The 17,267-nt window shown below is 44.1% G+C and overlaps 1 protein-coding gene across 1 annotated transcript in view; it reads right to left on the bottom strand.

Moving 5' to 3' along the window:
- Positions 1-17,267, bottom strand: part of CDH23 (cadherin related 23) — a 516,293-nt gene that overhangs the window by 269,768 nt on the left and 229,258 nt on the right. The window contains exon 9 of the mRNA XM_054034015.1: positions 12,879-12,957. Coding sequence (XP_053889990.1) covers positions 12,879-12,957 — 79 coding nt within the window. The remainder of the gene's footprint in view (positions 1-12,878; positions 12,958-17,267) is intronic.

Below are 17,267 nucleotides of genomic sequence, written 5' to 3' on the forward strand. Positions count from 1 at the left end.
GCATCATGCAGGAGGTCAGACTAGATGATCATAATGGTCCCTTCTAACCTTAAAGTCTATGAGTCTATGACCACACAAATCACATAGGAAGTCCTTCCCTGGCAGGTATAATTTGAGAAGACTTTAACACACTGGTAATTTGGAGTGATTTGAATATGGGGAAAAAGCCAGCACAATTTAGGCCAACCAACAATGGATATATTAAACTGATCGGTCTTATTTCCAGGACATGCTGTCCCTTCTAAAGTCCAGTTTAGGGACTCGGGGTGGGGGGGGGGCAGATTTTTTAAGGTATTGAGACACCTAAAGATGCAGATGGGTGCATAGTGGGATTTACCAAAGGAAGGCTAAACAACCTCCTAATTTGGGGATGAGAGATATTATTTGGCTAAATGACTGACTTAAAAACCTGCACAACAACTGGAAAATACGGGGGCTTGAGTTCTATTTGCCTTTGGAGAAAGGTGCTGCATGAGCTACTGCATGATTTTAAAACTATTATTCTTCAATAGTACAAGAAGCAGGGGAAGCACTACTTTCAAGCAATATCCACACTGTTTCTGTATCCAGGGCTTCTATTTAGTTGGACAAACACAGCATCATATTTTTTAATTCACACTTCCCTTAGATTACAACAGCGTTAATTAAAAGGGGAGGGGAATGTTTTTTTCCCCAAAAATTTAGCAAATTTCATAAAAATCAACTTTAAAAACAATGTTCTAAAGGTTTCACAAAATCTCTAAGCCTCACCAGCTCCCTGCAGCCCTGGGCCTCATTCTTCTACTGTCTTCTACAAAGGCTCTTCAAGTACAGAGAAAGGCATATTGATTGTCCTTGTGTAATCTCCCTGCTGTCCATCCATCACTGAACCTGAAATTTGTCAATCACATGGAGATTGACACTTTGACATCATTGGTAGCTGCTGCTTTTCCAGAGCCTATGAATCCATCTGTCTAATTTAACTCTTTGGTGTTGACCCTTACAGTACAAGTCGGTCCTATGTATGTGCATCCAGAGTCCTGCATCTCTATATGATATTAAGATAAAAGTTCTGTGCAGCTTTTTTTATTTTAAGATCAACTTGAAAACAAAGTGAAAGGGTTTTTTTCTAGGGAGGAGCAAAAGGGGTGGATTAATTAGGAACAGGCAAGGTTGGACTTACTTTCACCTGTGGAGACCTGGGTTCAAAAGTCAAGCCTTGAGTAACCTGTGAAAATGGGCTTGATTTGGGTAATTGGAATCAAGCCCACCTTACAGGCTTTGACTCTTTAAAACCAAGTCTCAACTGGGCAGGTTCAATCTTTTTGGTTTCCAACATATCCTTCCTCTGCTCGTAAGGCCACCTCCCTCTGACATCACATCACAGGCCTGGATTTCCTCCATTCCACATAACAATCATCAGAGAGATGGGGCACAGTGGTCTTTATTCTCCTGCAACTCCTTCCACTCTCTGATGGGGGGAGACAGTTGGCTACTCTTTTGAGACGTGTAGGGAGACTACCAAACAGGGACACCATTCCAAGCTGTTTTCCGAGTGTGTGGTAGGTGTCTTCCCAATAGGCCAGCAGAGATTGACACAGTCCCAATTCCCATTACAGCTTCCCCCTCTCCCTCTCCCCCCCATCTCTTCTATAATTTCCTAGCAATCACAGCAGGGTGTCAGATCCAGCCATTTAGAGGAGGAGGGGTCAGGAACACTTACAACCCCCCAGTCCAGAAGACCTCATGAAGTTCTGGAGCAGTTATGCGATATCCCAGATGATCTCAGGAGAAGAGGAAATGTATAAAGAGATGGTAAATGGGATGATGGGAGGGAGGAACCGAAGCATGTAGAGAAGAGAGGGAAATATTCTTGTGAGATTTCCGCCAGTTTGGTTCTGATGCTCCAATCCAGATCCTGAATGAGGCTATGTCTCAGGGGGGAACCCAAATCCTAAATATTAACCTTTTGCAGGGAGTGTCTAGATCCAAACATTGTCACCTGGACCCATCCCTGATTTTAGCAAGCCGGGGGGGCTGACTAGCTGAATGGCAGATGTTGGAGGTTTGAGAACTGGTTTACTGCATTCTCCTAGTCACAATGAACATTGGTAGTCTGGGTTCTGCATATTTATTTCAGACCTCTCTGTCAAGGGTGATTCCCCACTCTGGCACTTCGACTGCAGAAGGTAGGGGCCCGCAAGGATTCTAAAAATTAATACTAACCACTCCAGGCTTATATTAAACTCCCAAGGTTACAGCTTCTCTCTGACCTTGGATGGGTAGATGCTGCCACCACCCAAATGTAAAAAAACCCCTTTTGAGAACCCAGAAATGCACACTTGGGAATTCCTTCCTGTGGGGTACCCTCAAGCCCTTTCACCCCCTTTCCCTCTCTGGGGAAGAGCTGAAAAAGAAAAACAAAGGAAATCAGCTGTTGCCACCAACATATGCAATAATTGTGCAATAGCATATTGCACAAACCTCTTAGGGACACAAAAATTCAATCCTGTTCTTGAAAAGGGTAAATTCAAGAAAATACATCTGGAACTTAGGCTATTTTCTAGATCAAAAAAAACAAAAAAACAAAAAAAAAAACAAAAAAAAACAACCTCTTTCAAAAATTAAGCATCAAGATAGCTCTCTTGAGGTTCATCTTAAGGGTTACAAGCAAAAGAAAAGCACCTGGGGTTAGCACCGAGGAATCCACAAGCCAATAAGAAATAAAAGAATTAACCCTAATCGCGTCTTCCTAGACCTTCCCTGACTTAGTACATATCGGGGTTTCAGATAAGCAACCTCTAGGTATGATCTCATGGTTCCTCCGTACCTTGCTTAAAGCTTCCTACATCATAGTTCAGCCTAGTTCCTGCTTTGCGTCTCCTGTCTCCCAAGAGCAACAACAAACAGACAAAGGGAAAGTTTTCCCCCCCAATTTTAAAAAGTTCTAGCCCTCCCATTGGCTCTTTTGGTCAGGTGCCTACTCCCTTCTTTTTACCTATGGGCTTTTTAACCCTTTAGGTTAAGGGTTAAAAGGTAAAGCAAGTAGATAACAGCAACCAAGAGGGATTTTACAGCTAACTGGCTGGCTGGATGTCCATAAAAGGAAGCTATCCCCCTCCTTTCATTTATCACCCCCTCCATTTTAGAACACAAGCAAAGTTATTCAAAGGGGAAAAGGAGGTTATTATTTTAGCTTAATAATGTTACAAAGGAGGATGGAAACATACCATGTCACCACAGACCATAGACTGGATCCTCCCCCTCAACTGTTCTACCAGCCCAAAGCTCCCTAAAGCCCACTTAACCAGTCAAAGGAGGATCTGCCCTGTGTAAAAGGATTCTCAGGTAGCACTGAGCTGCCATACTGGCTTCTGTGCTACCCTTCCCTCTACAGCCAGTACAGGGGATGTGGCTGGGGGAAAGAGCGCCTTGACTAACTCATCCCTGCACCCCAGGAATCCCAGATTGCTGTAACAACTACTTGGGGTCCCTGGCAACCAGTGTAAGTTAGCAGCCTGTAGACAGCTCTCTCACCTGTGATGGGGGACTGGCCCAGCACAGAACAGCCCCAACACGAGGGGAGCAACCACATCCTCCTCAATTGCTCCAAGTCACAACTCAGGATGCAGGCCCATAAATGAAACATCAAAACCTGAATGATTTGTTTAATGCCACCTGAAAGGGGGAAACATGATTGAGTTTTGCATACACCAAACCACAACTGTCCAAGTCCTTCTCCACTGGATATGGACTAGTCCCGAGTGCTGTAGATTTTTCACTTTACCTGATTTCACAAAATGCTAGTGGTACTTTTATCAGATACACCATTTAGACATTACCCCCATAATCACTGGAAGTTATTCTATACAGGTGAGGGAATGGGCTTTCCTCATTCTGATTTACGGTGTTCAAGCATACACATGCTTGTGCCTCTGCACTTTTGCATTTACCATCCCACATGCTTTTAGGGTAGCAGAATGGAACCAATTTTGTAGTTCTCACCCCTTGTAAATACACATGGCATCACACGGCAGGCAAGTGAGGAAAGACCCAATTTGAAACAGATGCCCATTGATGCATAAGTCACTGGATTTGGGTTTTACATAGGGGGGGCGAGGGGTGGCATTAAGTTTGCCTATCATGGCTTGAGAATCACCAAAGTTCCTTTGGTGTCTAGTTAATTATGAAAATCCTGCTGTTAAAATGCCATTAAAATCACCATATCTTAGGTGGATTCAGTAGCTGCTAGTATGAAAATGTGCTGCTCTCCAATGACCTGATCCTGCAAAATACTAAGCAACCTCCATTCCCACTGACTTCAAGAGTAGTTAAAGGTACTCCATATCTAACAAGGGGTGCTCGGCACCATACAATTGGCTCCTAAGTAAGGAACTGGTAGGTGAGGTTCTGTTCTGAAATACAGCACCTCTTTCCCTCAGCTTCAGTTCTCAGAGTTCTGTATAAGTCAGATTTGCATGAAACCAATTTTTTTCAGAGAAATTGCACTATTTCTATAGCAAAAACAACTTTCTGAGGCAAGATGATAGTTCTCCACCTGCAAAAACTGCCTTTCCTTTTCCAGAAAGACTCTGGGTGAAAATGAAAGTGTTCAGCTTTTTGTTGGAGTCCCAAACCCCAGGATTATTCTCCAGCTGTGTCAGTGCTGAGCATTTCCTTACACAACTCTGCTAACAGTCCCAGTTTCTTATTAGCAAACCAATAGACATTTTTCATCTCAGTGGTGTCACCTGAGCTACTGTGTCATTCCAGGAGCTGCTGGATAGGGGGAGAAGGGCTCCCATTGGTGGAACAGCAGATGAGGACGCTCAGAACTGAATGAATAGAGACTGTCAACCAATCCCCAGGTGGAGAAAAAAAAGTTCTTTAGGTGAAAGCTGAGTCCAGTTAGTGGGGCAGTGGGAGAGAGAAGCCAATCTGAAACATTAGGGAAGAAGTACTCAGCTCGTGGTAGGTACTGTGGTGAAGATGTAGAACAGCCTGGAGTCAAACACCAAGAATATAGAGCCAGATCCTCAGCTGGCATATCCTGAATCTCTCACCTTGCCCACCACACGACTCAGGTTACCCCAACAATGAAAGTTCTGGTTCTCACACGCTAGTAGCATTTCCCCAATACATTGGTGGTCACTCAGTGCCCGGGCCATGGGGGGCCCCACTTGTGTGGCCTTGCATAGCCATAGACAGCAGCAGTCACTGGGTGCCTTGCAGTCTGGAACACTGGAGCTGCTTGCTCCCACTTCCCCCCAGGGGACAGGATGCTGAAAACAGGATGGTGGGGGGGGGGGGAAACAATAGTTAAAATGGCACAATGGGATTCTGAGAGTTGTAAATGCATCAGCTAATGTCCAGCCAACTTTAGTTTCTCTCTTTCTAGAGGCTAGTGAGGCCCTGAACACCCAAACACTAGTTTTGCTGCCTTCCCATTACCTGGTGCACCCTGGATGGTTCCAGGAAATCAATCACCCTTAGCCCAGAGAGCTCCCCTAAATGAAAAGTCTTATCTAGAACATGTCATGTTATATAACAAGTCACTTGCTTTGCCTGGAAAATGAAAGATGATGAGGCAGAGTCCTCGGGACAGAGGCTATCTCCATAAATCTGCCACAAAAGGAGTCGTGGATTAGTTTGCTGAATTAATGATCTGTCCTTCAAACGGAGCCCTGACCTCAACTGCTGAGCATCGCCAACCTGCCAAGGCAGTTAGTGAACTTCGATAAGGGAGAGATTCTGTACAGCAGTGTGAGAAGGCTGGTTGCAGTCTGATTTTTGGATGGCATTCAGTGTTAACTGGCATGTACCCACATAACCATCATTATGTTCACCACTGCTCCTTACTAGAAGCTCTCTCTCGTTCTTTCAGGCTCAGATGTTATTTATTTTCTCTTGGTTTTAGTACTGTTGACCCGGTTGTGCGGAATCAAGAAAGGTTTTGACTCTGAGTTCATGTGTGTTAATTGCTTGTTAGGAGAGAAGTGAGTGGACTTAGATAAAGGACAGTTTTTTCCTAATTTAATTCCACTTACAGTATGCACAGGGATCCGTATTACCCTGAACAATGTTGGATATAAGCAAAATCATCAGCAAAGCTTACACTGCACAGGTGTAGCCCCACATGCAGAATTCCAAGAAAAATAGCCTGCAGCCAGTCTCCTTGCCCCTCTCCAACATTTTTTTCATGATATTGATTCTACAGCCATGACCTCTCTAGGGAAACATGCAGAAAAATTCCCATCATTGCTATCCATGGTTCTGCTCCACTAATGGAAGCCCTAGTGTAGACAAGCCTTTGGTGGCTTCTGATATTGCTATCTCCATACTGGTTAAGTGTAGAGTTTAGAGAAAGTTTTAAAATTTGGATTTTTCAATGAAATTATTCATTAAAATTTGAATGTCAAAAAAATTGTCAAAATAGTTATTTTCATGGATAGAAGCATATTAATTGACTCAGGAAAAACAAATTTAAAAAAAGGATTTCTCCATTGAGGGAAGAAATCTTTAAACTAGTATGTAGCCAAGCCAGCCAGCTAGCTGGAAACAGTGGACTCCTCAGCTATGCCAACCAAGAAAAAAGGCATACGGATGAGAACATTGGATTCTGTATGATTTCAGACTTCAATATCTTTGTAACCAAACAGTATATAATTACACCTTAAGACTTATTTTATATGGTTAATCTTGTAGTTTTATTGTTTTCCTGTCATGAGAACCTTGTGCTTGTAGATAGCTGCATAAATAAGAGCGTCTGCAGTATATCCTGAAGAACAATCTAATGCACATCTAACAGAGGTGGGGGGCTGAAATGGACAATGTTAACTTACGATTCAGAATTTTTTTTTAAAATGTCCTTCCCAGTGATATTAACACCATAACTTATTAAAACGGAAAGAATGATAAACATCCAATTTACTTGTTGCTGTACTTTCACAGTGTGGACAATAAAAACAGACTAAATTAGTAGATAATAGAGATAGTGTTGCCTAGACACTAGCACACTCAGGAGACCTGGGTTCTATTCCCAGCTCTGTCACTAGTCTTTTGGTTGACCTGGGACAGGTCACTTCCCATCCCTGTGCCTTGGTTTCTCCATCTGTCAAGTGGAGATAGTGAGGTTTATCTTCTTTTGTAAAGCACCTTGAGATCTACTGATGAGATGTGCTGTATAAGAGCTAGCTAGCAATTATTATTATTCATTTTCACTTTTGCTTACAGTCACTTGCTAATTCAATTAACTTCCTGATACCCATATGTTATACAGCTTTGCAAAATTGTCATGAAAATTTACCTGCCTAGGCACAAAATCTACTCATTGACTTTTACTATAATGATTAAGGATAATGACGAATTAATGATGTTTTATTTGACTGCCAGAAAACTATTCGCCTTGTGTGAGTAGAATTTTGCAAGGATGCATTAACAGAATGTTTCAATGTTTGGAATATAAAACATGAGAAGGTAACGTATTCCTTCAAAAAAAAAAAAACTATTGGCATGGAAATTTTAAAGAGACTTGATTCAAAAGAAGTCAGTCATTTCTGTTCATGCTTATTTTTATAAAATTTAAATGTTGAGCCTAAATTGACCTGCCAGCATGAGTTTAATGAATCATGAATTTAAAGTACCTTTCTCTTAAGTGGAACAGACAGAGGGCTAGTCATTTACAACTGTGATTTTGTAACTGGCTAGAGGAAGCATCCTCTTAACAAGTTACAAGTAACTGTTCAGGCTGTGGCCACATCATAGCTTTTCTGCCATTAAAACTAAACTTGTGCACCCAGCCATACCATACACTTCCTGACTATGTTTGTATTAGTGCATTCTGCAGACATATGGGTAACTATCCCCTAATGTGTCAGCAGGAGAGAGAGTGCCCCAAAGACATGAACATAGGGCAGTACCAGCAACACATGGGGCAATGCACTCTGCGGTGTCACAATCTGGCCAATCCCATTCCATAGGCACTGTTAGGAGGTCCACAAATAGAGCATGCTGTGCTGGTAATAAATTCCCGTGAGCTTAGCCTTGGTCTCTGGCATGGATGAAACACTGTTAGCAGATGAGGTTACTAACCAGGCTTAATCATGATGTTGTTTGTGAACACAAACCACGTCAGTAATTGGCTACAACTCAGTTAAAAGCAGAAGCAGGGAACCTAGAGGTTTTATCCCAGAATACAGTTTTCAGGAAATCTTTGGTTTAAGGAAAAGGCAGTGAGGGACTCAGAGTGAGGGAGCAACATTCCTTTATCCCATCTCAGGACACGGATTACTGGGAGTCTTCATTGCTTTGTGTTTCAACATGGTACACCTGATTCTGCTTTTGCGCTGGGGTAAATGAGGAGCAAAATTAAAGATATGCCATTTGAAACCGGCGTAAATGAGATTAGAATTAGGCCCAATATGCTTCAACTTGTTCTCTGGCATACATTAGACAATCCATTCGCCTGGTGCTCCATACATACCTTTAAATTCAAATCCTTCTCTTTTACTGGGCACTTAATCTGTCCATGAATGTGCTGCTCCTCAGACCTCAGCAACACTACCATACTGGAAAGTGCTGAGGTTATCAGGAGGGATGACAGATGGACAGTTTCAAAAATATTTTTAAATTCCTGTGTTTTCGACTTTCCCAAAAAATGCAAAACAGTTTAATCGCTTGTGGCTTTGATGTGTTCTTAATGATTGTCTCCGACAGTAGCTGCCCCCCCCCACCCCCACCCAGATCCATGGGCAGCGATTAAGTTATTGGCATATTCAAGCAAATTCAAGTGTCTTTGTGTCTGACTGTGACTGTCAATTCACAACACACACACGCACGCATTTTTGGTTTATTCCCACTATATCTTGACTGGGTAATGGTTGGACCTGCACAGACAAGACAGTTACACAAGCCAGGTGACGGAACATATTCCCAAAACAGGTTAACGGCTACTTTGTAAGAAAGGAATAAAACAAAAGTATAAACATAGCACGTGTAAGGCTGAAATTTGGGGATTGTTTGCTTGTTTTTAAAAACCAGCCATGGGGTTTTAATAGAGTAGAGAGCCTGATGTGAACATGAGCAAACTTAGCTGATCTGTAAAATGCATGCATGCTCATTTGGTTTGCAGATTTGGGCCAGCAGACAGAAAAATATTTCAAATCTAGGCAGTCTGTTTTGTATAGCAGTTGACAAGCTAAAGGAAAATACCTAAAAGTGAAGTGAAATGAAAAATCACATTTCTTCAAAGCTAAAATTTAGGCTTCCCAGATGGGTCTGTAATACTGTTCTTAGTTCCCTTTCACACTGACTAGAGCAGTGATACTGACACCTCAGTGGTTCAGGAGCCAAATTAGCAATCAACACTACCCAAAAGAGCCACAGTAGTGTGAATTTATTGTTCCATTTACTATAGTACTGTAGATTCATATTTAAACAGTATGACAGGGGAAATATTTAGTTTATATATATTATTCTCACAGCAAAATGACTAAGTATTATTTTATCAACTGCAATTGGTTAATAACATAGTAAAAGCATCCTGATTGGTTAATAATTGAATAACACTGTTTTAATATCATATGGTATTGTTTTTAAAAGGATCATCCACTTGAGGGGAAGGAGGGGCATAAGCTATTAAGAATTCTTCTGTGACATAAAAATCAATCAAAATTCAAAGTAAAGAATGGATGGGTGAGAAAACCAGGCCACAACAAAGAACATGAGATCGCTTGGGAACCTCTCAGAGCAGAGGGAACAGGCCAAGTGGGGTTCATGTCTTGTCAGTGTCCAGCCTTTTGGCAAGAAGAGTGAGCTCTAGGCTGACAGCAATTACAGAATACTCCCCAAAAGTCAGAGGGATGAGAAAGGCCATGTTCACACCACAAATTTCCCTCAATCCTAAAGATTTTTCAAGGCCAATCCATAGCTATGCTTCAGGGAACTTGATTTTAGAAGCACAAGGCAACCTGTGTGGAAAGAGAGAAATGTTGTTGGAAATTCTGCTCATGCATGATGTAGCTGAGCATAAGAGGTTGCCGAAAGCAGTGAAAACATGCAGTATCATGGAAGGGCTGAGTCTACACTAGATTTATTGGGAAGTTTCCCATTGTTCCATATTACCAGTGCGACTCTGAATGTAGGCAGTAGCACTAATGTAGGCAGGGCATTGGGGATATTACTACCGCATAGTCTAATGCTCCTTAGAGCAGGCCTACAGATCAAATGGGTAAAAATGCTTGTGATCATCGGCGCTTTGTTTACACTTGTGTTCCCAGCATTGCCAACCCTAGGGGGAGATTTCCCCTAAAAGTCTAGTGCATAAAAGGCCGAGGAGGAACCTGCCCCTCTCCCCGACATCTCTGGGCCACATAGGAACGAATGAAAGGGATAGGAGCAGCAAAGCTGTCAATTAGGAACACAGGCAAAAGCTACAATTTTGCAAGTGGGAAAACCAAGTGTCATTATTAATGGGAATACACATTTATCCCAAGACAAACTCAACAGCCAAGCCAGCAGAGAAATTTAAAGGTGATAGCTATATACTGAGCAGCACTCAGAAAATGACGTTCCAGAGGATTAGCCTACAGAATGGATCTTGGGAGAGGAGTAATTGAATAACAGAGCCTTTCACTTCTAGGTCATGGGTTTGAATGCAGCACAGGTCAGCAGTTGCAGAAAGTCTTTGCCATCTGAAGGTTGCTTGATGGCCTCTATGAAATGATTTTGTGGTCCCAGTGAATCAGTGTCTACATCACAAAAAACCCACCACTGCAATTTGCTCTGATTGATATCCCTATGTGACAGGTCAGCATCAATCGGTCAGTTAATACATACTGTATGTATATCAGAAAAAAAACGTTAGAAGGGAATTATACAAATGTATAATCCCAGTATCTTTAAAGGTAGATTGAGCTGGATTCAGACTAAAACTTCCAGCCAGGGACAACAGACATGAAAGCCAGGATCAAGCCACCCTGACCCTTCAGGCTGATTGAGGTGCAGGCAATATCAAAGACATATTTGAAACACTAGGCTTTGAGAAAGAAAACTCTGAAGTAACTCCAGAGTGAGATGTGGAGGGGAGGGTGGGAATTTTGAGCAGACACAGGGTACAATAGTCATTGCATGGAGGACACAGATTGTTACATTTCACCAAAGAGGAGACACCTGCTCAAACACTCCATTGCTGAAATGCTGCTGTAACCTAGCCCTAGTCATAACTTGATATGACACTGGATTTTGTCCAAACCACCATTATTAAAAGGCATCACAAAGTATGAAGAGCTGGGATCCCAGAGAGGAAGGGCGACATGGGACACCTGAGATGCAAGGCCATGTCCCTCAAATAGAGGTCTGCAAAAGGGGTCATTGTCAAGCTGAAGAGAAAGGATGTATGTATGGTAAACAGAAGATAATGATTATTTCCTTGTAACTACCTGCATGGTATCTATCTAGAGGAGCTGTTGCAGGTATCTTATCTCTATGTATCTTAGCCTTGAGCTACTGGAATCCATGCAGAAAGGAGAATTGCATTCAGGTTTTTTCTGAAGTCAGATTCTATCTTTATTAATCAAGTTTTACTATAACTCAAGTGGTTTTAGATTGCTTGGGAATTTCACACAGATCACTTCAAAGAAGCAATTAAAGGGCATAGATTAAGCAAACCTCTCCCACAAGGAGTTGTTTTCTGGTCCATTGTCCCAGTGAAGCATGGGAAATGCCCACTGACCAAGGAGAAGAAGAACTGAGGGCATAATGTGATGGCAACCCCAGGAGAAAGAAGAATACGTATGGGGGTGTGAATTACTCCCTCACCCTTTGATGTGGCACATACAGGTAGGGTTAAGAGAGACTGGTGGTGGGAGGTGAAAGCCAGCTCTTACACCATTAATCCAGCTTCTTTCACCAGTACTAAATTCATTGAAAAAATAGCAAGTAGCCATACCAGCTTGTGCTGTAATCTCACAAGTAAAGCAGAGTCTTGCCGGGCTGGGCCAATACTTTAATGGGAGATAACTAGGGAACATTTAGGTGTTGCAGAAAATGGTCTCAGTAATTCAGCAGGTAATACATCACACTATTTCCATAACTATATCAATAAAATGGCAACTGTATCAATAACAAAATGCTTATGCCTAACCATCTGCAGACATCCCTTTTGGTGCAGTATGAAATGGAACTATTCCTTAGTGATGACCATACTTAAACTTTTGTTTTACTCCATCACTTGTAAGTTATGCAGTGATCCTTAACTCATGAAAATAACCATGTACCACACTGTCCACCATTACATATATTCTCTCTCTAAAAGCAACACTATTATGGCCAAATGCCTAAGGGCTCTCCTAAGCCCCTTGCAGACCTGCTACTTTGTATAAGGTGAATTGCATACAGCCTTGAGCCAGTGGAATACATCCAGAACGGTGAACTGCATTCTCATATGAGCTAGACGCATCCAAAGGTGCACAAAGCAAGCAGCGCAGAGTCGGTGCTGAGGACATGGAAATGCATATAGCGGTCATGCTGCATGTACCTTGCATGTTACTAAACTCTGAAAGGTCACAATATAAAACATTGTCAAAAAGTAGGCAAAATAACTATTTCCACTGAAGAGAATTGAGACGTCACTAACAATGGATTGTGACGTCACTGAAGGCAAAAGAGGCTCATCAGAAAACAGAGAGATTTCAGTTATTCCAGTAGGTTTTGGTAATTAGCCATGTTTGATATTAAAGAACTGACTACAGACCAATAACACCACAATTAAGTAGTTAGTTTAATAAAAATAGTTTTTCAAGTTTGGACAGAGTAGGTGAAAACTCTTTAGAAGGCCAATTCTCCCTCACCTCCAACATACGCCAACCATGGGCTCATGATACGGTCTCCACATGACTTACCTGAGACAATGGTGTATCCAATACCCCTGGGCCGTCCTTTGTCCTGGTCAATTGCCGTTATCATACGCACAGTTGTACCCTAGGAAGGAAAGGAAGATGTCAACGTTCCAGGCCTTGTAGACTTCCATTGTATCATTTTCCTGTGCTTTACTGTACTGCAGGATGTGTAACACTTATCTCACATGCACTCAGGGGATGAGAAGAACAGAGTGTATCACAGAACTTCATGACAAAGCAAGTATAACAGTTGAACTACATTGCTAATGTAATTTTTTTTTATAATGTTCTAAGTATTTGTGAGAATCAGGAGCTTCCTGCATACAGCGCCACTAAAGCAGCTTATTTCTGTCCTGCAACACCCTTTGCTATTCAAGTCCCGTGCCCCCCAAAAAACTCTGCCAAGATACCTTGATTTTGACCTGTAATACCCAAGGCAGAACTAGATCTGTAACACACAAGGTTGTCTGAGCAGATTGAGACGAATCATGTGGTAGTTTTGTGAAGTGAGCAAATGTCCACCAGGGACTATGATGACACCAACAAACTCATTTCACTGTCACTTGCCACCTACCTATAGTAGATGAATTTGAAACTAGGTCACCAAGGTGAATGTTGCAATTAATGGTTGAGCTGAAAGGGTCACTTAACACTGAGAGCTAAAACAGAGAAATCTCAGCAGAGGTTAAAGGAAGCTGTAGCACATTTAAGGCAAAAAGACTAAGGGTATGTCTACACTACGAAATTAGATCAAATTTATAGAAGCCGGTTTTATAGATATCGGTTTTATACAGTCGATTGTGTGTGTCCCCACATAAAATGCTCTAAGTGCATGAAGCCGGCGGACCGCGTCCACAGTACCGAGGCTAGCGTCGACTTCCGGAGCGTTGCACTGTTGGTAGCTATCCCACAGTTCCCGCAGTCTCCGCCACCCATTGGAATTCTGGGTCGAGATCCCAATGCCTGATGATGCAAAACAGTGTCGCGGGGGGTTCTGGGTACATGCCATCAGGCCCCTCCCCTCCGTCAGAGCAACAGCAAACAATTGATTCGCGCCTTTTACCTGGGTTACTGTGCAGACAACATACCACGTCAAGCATGGAGCCCGCTCAGCTCAGCTCACCGTCACCATATGTCATCTGGGTGCCGGCAGACGTGGTACTGCATTGCTACACAGCAGCAGCTAATTGCCTTTTGGCAGTAGATGGTGCAGTAACTGGTAGCCTTCATCGGCTATCTGGGTGCTGGCAGACGTGGGGTTGCATTGCTACACAACAGCAGCCCCTTGCCTTTTGGCAGTAGATGGTGTATTAAGATTGATATCCGTCATCGTGGTATTCCAGTGCAATCAGAGACACCTGGGCAGACATGCTTTGTCTCCTGGAGACTCAGTCCTGCCGGCAGTCCGACTGAACCGTCTTGACGATGATGGCTAGCAGTCGTAGTACAGTATCTTCTGCCAAGCACCCAGAAGATGCCGAGGGCTATCAGTCATGCTGCACCGTCTGCTGCCAGCTTAAGATGTAAAAAATAGATGTATTCATTTGCTTCCCCCTCCCTCCGTGAAATCAACAGCCTGCTAAACCCAGGGTTTTGAGTTCAATCTTTGGGGGGGCCATTCTGTGTGACAGTTGTTTGTGTTTCTCCCTGATGCACAGCTACCTTTGTTGATTTTAATTCCCTGTACCTGTACGCTATGTCGTCAGTCGCCCCTCCCTCCCTCCGTCAGTTTAGCGCCTTTTTTCAGACCAGATGCCATAGCACTGGGATCATGGAGCCCGCTCAGATCACCGCGGCAATTATGAGCACTATGAACACCACGCGCATTGTCCTGGAGTATATGCAGAGCCAGGACATGCCAAAGCATAACCAGGACCAGCCGATGAGGCGATTGCAGCACGGCAACGAGAGTGATGAGGAAATTGACATGGACACAGCCCTCACACAAGGTACGGGCCCCAGCAATGTGCAAATCATGGTGTTACTGGGGCAGGTTCATGCTGTGGAAAGCCGATTCTGGGCCCGGGAAACAAGCACAGACTGGTGGGACCGCATCGTGTTGCAGGTCTGGGACGATTCCCAGTGGCTGCGAAACTTTCGCATGCGTAAGGGCACTTTCATGGAACTTTCTGACTTGCTTTCCCCTGCCCTGAAGTGCCAGAATACCAGGATGAGAGCAGCCCTCACAGTTGAGAAGCGAGTGGCGATAGCCCTGTGGAAGCTTGCAACGCCAGACAGCTACCGGTCAGTCGGGAATCAATTTGGAGTGGGTAAATCTACTGTGGGGGCTGCTGTGATCCAAGTTGCCAGAGCAATCAAAGACCTGCTGATATCAAGGGTAGTGACTCTAGGAAATGTGCAGGCCATAGTGGATGGCTTTTCTGCAATGGGATTCCCAAACTGTGGGGGGCGATAGACGGAACCCATATCCCTATCTTGTCACCGGAGCACCAAGCCACCGAGTACATAAACCGCAAGGGGTACTTTTCAATGCTGCTGCAAGCCCTGGTGGATCACAAGGGATGTTTCACCAACATCAACGTGGGATGGCCGGGAAAGGTACATGATGCTCGCGTCTTCAGGCACTCTGGTCTGTTTCAAAAGCTGGAGGAAGGGACTTTCTTCCTGGATCAGAAAATAACCATTGGGGATGTTGAAATGCCTATTGTGATCCTTGGGGACCCAGCCTACCCCTTAATGCCATGGCTCATGAAGCCGTACACAGGTAGCCTGGACAGTAGTCAGGACCTGTTCAACTACAGGCTGAGCAAGTGCCAAATGGTGGTGGAATGTGCATTTGGATGTTTAAAAGTGCACTGGCGCAGCTTACTGACTCACTCAGACCTCAGCGAAAAGAATATCCCCATTGTTATTGCTGCTTGCTGTGCGCTCCACAATATCTGTGAGAGAGTAAAGGGGAGACATTTATGGCGGGGTGGGAGGTTGAGGCAAATCGCCTGGCCGCTGATTATGCGCAGCCAGACACCAGGGCGGTTAGAAGAGTACAGCAGGGCGTGGTGCACATCAGAGAAGCTTTGAAAATGAGTTTTGTGACTGGCCAGGCTACGGTGTGAAACTTCTGTTTGTTTCTCCTTGATGAACCCTCTGCCCCCCACCACCTGGTTCACTCTACTTCCCTGTAAACCAACCACCCCACCTCCTCTCCCCCCTTCGAGCACCGCTTGCAGAGGCAATAAAGTCATTGTTACTTCACCTTCATGCATTCTTTATTAATTCATCACACAACTAGGGGGATAACTGCCAAGGTAGCCCAAGAGGGGTGGGGGAGGAGGGAAGGAAAAGGACACACTGCAGTTTAAAACTTTAAAACTTTAACACTTATTGAAGGCCAGCCTTCCGATGCTCAGATAATCATCTGGGGTGGAGTGACTGGGTGGCCAGAGGCCCCCCCCCACCGTGTTCTTGGGCATCTGGGTGAGGAGGCAATGGGACTTGGGGAGGAAGGCTGTTGGTTACACAGGGACTGCAGCGGCGGTCTCTGCTCCTGCTGCCTTTCCTGCAGCTCAACCATACACTGGAGCATATCAGTTTGATGCTCCAGCAGCCGGAGCATCGACTCTTGCCTTCTCTCTGCAAGCTGACGCCATCTATCATCTTCAGCCCACCACTTGCTCTGTTCATCCCGCGATTCAGCCTGCCACCTCTCCTCTCGTTCATATTGTGCTTTTCTGTAGTCTGACATTGACTGCCTCCACGCATTCTGCTGTGCTCTTTCAGCGTGGGAGGACATCTGGAGTTCCGTGAACATATCATCCCAAATCCGCCGTTTTCTCCTTCTAATCTTTGCTAGCCTCTGCGAAGGAGAAACATTTGCAGCTGGTGGAGGACAAGGGAGAGGTGGTTAAAAAAGACACATTTTAGAGAACAATGGGTACACTCTTTCACATTAAATTTTGCTGTTCACATTACACAGCACATGTGCTTTCGTTACAAGGTCGCATTTTTCCTCTTATATTGAGGGCCTGCCGGTTTGGTGTGAGAGATCACTCACGCGGTGCCAAGCAACAGATTTCGGCTTGCAGGCAGCCATGGTAAGCCACAGTCTTCTGGCTTTTTTAACCCTCATAACATGTGGGAATGGTTTCAAACAGTAGCGCCCTCATTTCCCATACCAAGGACCCGTTGGGTTGGCCATTTAAAATGGGTTTGCAATGTAAAAGGAGGGGCTGGGGTTTCCGGGTTAACATGCAGCACAAACCCAACTACCCCCCTTCGCCCCCCGCCCCCCCAATTCTCTGGAATGATCCCTTCACCCCTCCCCCCCACCGCGTGGCTAACAGCGGGTAACATTTCTGTTCAGCCGATCAGGAACGGGCACCTCTGAATGCCCCCTTAATAAAATCACCCCATTTCAACCAGGTGACCGTGAAT

This window comes from Malaclemys terrapin, chromosome 7 (assembly GCF_027887155.1).
Source record: "Malaclemys terrapin pileata isolate rMalTer1 chromosome 7, rMalTer1.hap1, whole genome shotgun sequence".
Classification (NCBI taxonomy): Eukaryota; Metazoa; Chordata; order Testudines; family Emydidae; genus Malaclemys; species Malaclemys terrapin.